The sequence below is a fragment of the Alligator sinensis genome, unplaced genomic scaffold (assembly GCF_000455745.1).
Source record: "Alligator sinensis unplaced genomic scaffold, ASM45574v1 scaffold991_1, whole genome shotgun sequence".
In the NCBI taxonomy this organism is placed as follows: domain Eukaryota; kingdom Metazoa; phylum Chordata; order Crocodylia; family Alligatoridae; genus Alligator; species Alligator sinensis.
The window spans coordinates 109,740-114,732 of NW_005842335.1; the positions used below are offsets into that span (position 1 = coordinate 109,740).

Here is a 4,993-nt window from a genome sequence, read left to right on the forward strand (position 1 = left end):
CGTTGGAAGGCTTTTGAAGTTTTGTAATTGGCTTCCTTTTAAGCTTTAAAAAGAATGGGAATATGAAGGTTTTCCCGTGTCTGGGAGTCTCAGATGTCCAGAGAGCTGATCCTGAGCTAACTCTGCACTTAAGAGAAGGTATCTGGGCATGTCTACATGTGTGCTTTAATGCTCATTAACCTATTTTAATGCACATTAAAGCATCACAAAAACCATGATCTTTAGCTAATGCACATTTAAATAGGCTAACATGCATTTTTCTAGTACCTCGCAATGGAAGTACTAGATTTAATGTGCATTACCTAAAGTGCATGAATGAACGTGTAGACATGTCCACCTGGCTGTTCAATATTTTAAAAAGAGCTTTCTTCCCACCTGTTTGGCAGGTATCCAGCTAAATGGGTCTTTCCTTCTTACTCAAGCACTTCCCATTTCTTTGGTTTTTGTTATGTCATATAACTCACTTTTTGTTCCCTTTTGCAAGTCACCTTTGAGGCACCTCTAAATACCTGTGCAAAAGGGAGCCATTCAGTCACATGGATGTGGTATTTGCAATATCTCTTATAATGGTTTCTAGCCCTCAAGCAAACCAAACTTGATGGAAGTCACTTCTTCGGGCTGTGGAAGAGGACGGCGGCATATCCCAGCTGAACAGGGCTTAAAGGCAGAACCGCCGTAAGGATTACACTTTCAAAGAAGCGGCCTGCTGGCTACAATAAACACGGTGTCATGGGTCCCGGCAGGAGGCGAGTTGTAGGAAAGGAGCAAGACGTGGGCATTGCTTTGATGAGAAAAGGACCTTAACGAAGCCTGCGATTGGTTTGGTTTCTCTCCGCTGCAACGCTACTTGGGGACTGGGAAAGCCGTCAATAATGCAACACTTGCGGCTACATCCGGACTCTGAAAGATGCAGAAGGGAGTTAGGCGCCTGATCCCACCGAACGTGGTGGGATTTAGGTGCCTAAATGCCATCATTTTCCTTTGACGTTTCCAACCTCACACCTTAATGTTGTCCCATTCGAGTTAGGGGATTCGAAAAGCTCTAATAGTAAGCCTGCAGAAAGCCTGAAACAGTAACTTTAAGAAGGTGCACGCTGCCCTTCTGCATCTCCACGGACCCCGAAGTCTAACAAGAGCAACACAAGAGCATCCGCGCTGCTAGTTGCAACGCACGGGAGCATCGAATAGGGGACTGCCGCTGTCACAGCCCCACGTGGAGGCCGCTTGGAGGAGGACTTGACTTTCCATTTGTTCAACCTCTACGGTGCGGTGTGGGGCAGGCTGTAAGAGCACATGGGGGTAAGACGCTCCAGGAAGCCGAGCCCCCACGGGGCTTTCCATGACCGAGGCTTGTTCTGCAAGTACCTCCGAAACGGTACTTTCCTCCAGAAACAACAACGACAAATCCAATGCTTTAAGGTAAAACAACAAGGGAGCAAGGGAGGGGAGGCATTGTTTTCACTGGGAAGAAGCCAAGTCGATGCCTCCCAAATAGAGACATTGCTCCAAGCGCTTCCATATGGCAAAGACATTTCCTGTGCGGCCTTCCCAAACATGAACGGGTGCTGGAGGACACGGGACCGGGAGGAGGGAAACTCACAGGATATCCTAAGATCCTGTGCTGGGAATAGAGACGTCCCCCCATCAGTACCTCCCTCCCCCATGAAGCAGCTTGCCGGGGACCGGCTCAGTCATCTCCCTGCCACACCAGCCTGACCCTTTGAAGCACGTTGGCCAGCAGCACTAGCCACTTTCCTGGCTGCTCTGCGCCTCCAGGGAAGATATCAGCAAGGCTAAAAACTCAGACACTCAAAGGGTTGACACTGATCCTGAGCCGTCACCCAGAAGCCCTCTTCCTCCAGTCATGAACGTTAGCCAAAACGCAGAAAAAAACCTAAGATGAAGCGTGATCATTGGGATGACGGGTTGTACTTTACTGAATATTCTTGTTTTTCATCTTCCCGTGGGCTCTGCTCTCTGAACAATTGCAGGCCCTATGAAATTCAGCATCGTAAAAAGCAACTCAGAGCTGCAGCCTCTCAGGAAGTTTGGCCCATCCCGGCCACATTTTCACAAGAGGATCATTGCACCGTTGGGTGCAATCCTGGCAATAGCGGAGGCTGCGCTGAGTGGACATGCAAGACAAGGAGTGTTTGAAGAGTGCTTCTTTAACGCCGACTGCCTGCTTGCAGTCACTGTCACGGGTCGTGTTTTCCCGGGGCTCAGCAGGCTGCACGCGGCTGGGCTGTGCGTGCCCCGTGCTGTTTTTGCTTACACAAGAGAAGAATCAAGACTACTGATGGTCATCAATGAAGTGATGATGGCGTGGTGCTGGCTTGGGAAAGGAATTGCACACATAGGCGCACAGATCCAGATACCCCTTATGCTGCACAAAGCAACAAAAAAAATCAGGCTAACCTCCCCACACCCTGGTGCACCACCAAAAAGCCCTTCGATTAAGTCAATGCATCTCTGGGACAAAAGGAGCGGAGGTAGCAGGAGGGCAAGAACGATGGCTTGTCCGGCTTGGTTTCATTTCCCTTACACAACAGGGAGACAGGGAAGCCCTCTCTTCTAAGGACACAGACACACAACAGGTCTTCTGATGCAGATATGCTCTGCTAACAAGGAACTGCTGAAAGCCCGTGGATTACGAAGTGCTAAACTAACTCCAGCTACCCCAGCCCGTTGCTTTCCACACCCTCCAAAGGATGGGAGTTGGGGGCAGGAGAAACCAGTAAATATTTATCACACTGCGTCTAGCCAACTCTTCTAACAGCCTGGGTCATCACAGCCCATCCCACTGCTGGGCATGTTAATCCAGTCGTGACACCATCACCATGGGCATGGCTCTCTCCAGCACAGCAGGGTCCCCCCTCTTCCTTCTCTAATGCACTGCCACAGATACTAGCCCCCCAGCTGCTAATGCAACTATCCTCCAAGCAAAAGAGAAGAGGAGACTGCAGTTGAACCATCTCCACTGTTCAGCCAGTTAAGGCCAGAATTAATTCCCCAAAAGGCAATCCTGTACCACATCCTCTTCCCCACACCCATGATAAGAGATGATGGCATGTTAAGATGAAGGCTCGTGCAAAGCTCCACTTGCAACCCGCAGGGTCCCCGCAACGCTACCGAACAGTGGAAGAGGAGTGAGGGGAGCTCCCTACTTTGATGTCCGGGAATTGGCCAAGGTAAGTGTCCATGGTTAAGAGCGCCTGATCCACAAGCTTCTGATGGAAATCTGTCCAGAGGAGGTCATTGTTCTGCAAGACAAAAAAAGGAGCATCCCAATCAGTAATGACAACGGTATATATTTCCACAGCCAACAAGCACTTTCCAATAAATTTGTTAAGACCCACAGTGCCCCAATGAGACGCTTACCTCTTCCCTTTTGGAGGAAAGGAGGCATGCAGAGATCAACTGACCTGCCCAGGTTCGAATATGAAACACAGAAAGGGAACCCAGGAGTCCTGATTCTGCTACTTCCCTCCATCTACTAGACCATACTCCCAACTGGGTACCTGGTTGTGTGCCTTCCCCACCACATTTTCTCTCCTTTCCTAGGAGGGAACTTTATCAGTAGCACCAAAGGGTCCTAAATGACCGTGCTTACAGCTGGAGCATAAGCTGGGACTGCAGTATACACTCACTCATGCTCTCACCGAACTCGCTTCCAAAACTCCCACCAACTTCAATGATCAAGATGCTGAGAGCACAGTCCACGCAACTGGGATAGAAATGAAGATCAGGCTGCTTTATCCCCAAGCCAAAGCTGATGATCCCTTCCCAAGGGAGAGCCTGAAGAACAGGACCAAAGGAAGATCTTTCTTTCTTAGCTCCAGTACTCACCAGTCCTGTTGGTATGTCACACTGCAAATAGAGCTATCAGGCTATTAAAAAATCTGACCGGGATTAGTTGTGCGATTAAAAAAAACGAGTCACAATTAATCACGATTTAATTCCACAGCTAAAAACTCAAAAATACGTGCAGAAAGACTCAAAATGATGCAGGTATTTTGTATGGTTGGGAGGTAAGTGTGTGGGGGAGGGCCCTGCATGCCCTGGCAGGATGCGGGCTACTGTGGGTCTGGAGTAAGGGGCGGCAGCAGGGCTGGGGGGGCTGTGGCTTGCGAGCGAGCGAGGGGCAGGCGCACAAACAGTGCCCAGCAGTCTGTGGAGGGGAAGGGGCAGGGGTTAGATGGAGGCCCCCACAGTGAGAGAGGGTATGAGGCAGGGGCTGGGGTGAATGCGACCCCAGGGCCCAGGTGGGTTGTGGAACCATGGACAGCTCATCCAGGGGTATTTGTGGGGGGGCGGCCCCCTGCCGCTGTGCACACCCTCGGGGGAGGCATGGGAGCACGTGCCCCCCCTGGATTTGTGTGCAGGGCAGAGGCAGACTGCCCGGTGTGGGCTGGGACTCTGCACCCAGTTGCCTTTGCCCGCGAGTTGCACAATGCCCTGTTGTGCCTCCCACTGCTGGGCGGGCAGTGGCTCCTGGGGCAAAGGCAGCAGGACACAGAGCAGCAGCCCACGGTGGGCAATTTGCCCCTGCCCCACGCACATGCTCCCCATGCCTCCCCCAGGGATGCATGCAGTGTCAGGGAGCCACACACTCCCCACGCCCCTGGACAAGCCACTCATGGCTCCATCCCACTCCTGGCCCCAAGGCCCCATTCACCCCAGCCCCTGCCCCTGCCCCACTCCATCCCTCACCATGGGGGCTTCAATCTGCCCCTACCCCTGGTCCTTTCTCTTCCTCAAACGTACCTACTGGGCACTGCTCTACACACCGCCAGGCTGTGTTCATGGCTGCATGCAGGCTGCGGCTGCTCATGTGTGTCTGTGCACATGCTCGCCCTTCCTCCCACCTTCCTGCTGCAGCAGCCTGGAGCCCACATCCAGGCTGCCCTGTGGTCCTCTGCACTGCCACTGCTGTCCCGCTGAGTGGCCCAGAGGCAGCAGTGACAGCGGCAGAACAACACCCCAGGGGGAG

At 52.3% G+C, this 4,993-nt stretch overlaps 1 protein-coding gene across 14 annotated transcripts in view; it reads right to left on the reverse strand.

Annotated features, from left to right (window-relative positions):
- Positions 1–4,993, reverse strand: part of BIN1 (bridging integrator 1) — a 117,008-nt gene that overhangs the window by 45,643 nt on the left and 66,372 nt on the right. For all 14 annotated transcript variants that reach the window (XM_006028678.3, XM_025210114.1, XM_025210108.1 and 11 more), the window contains exon 5: positions 3,168–3,263. In XM_006028678.3, coding sequence (XP_006028740.1) covers positions 3,168–3,263 — 96 coding nt within the window. The remainder of the gene's footprint in view (positions 1–3,167; positions 3,264–4,993) is intronic.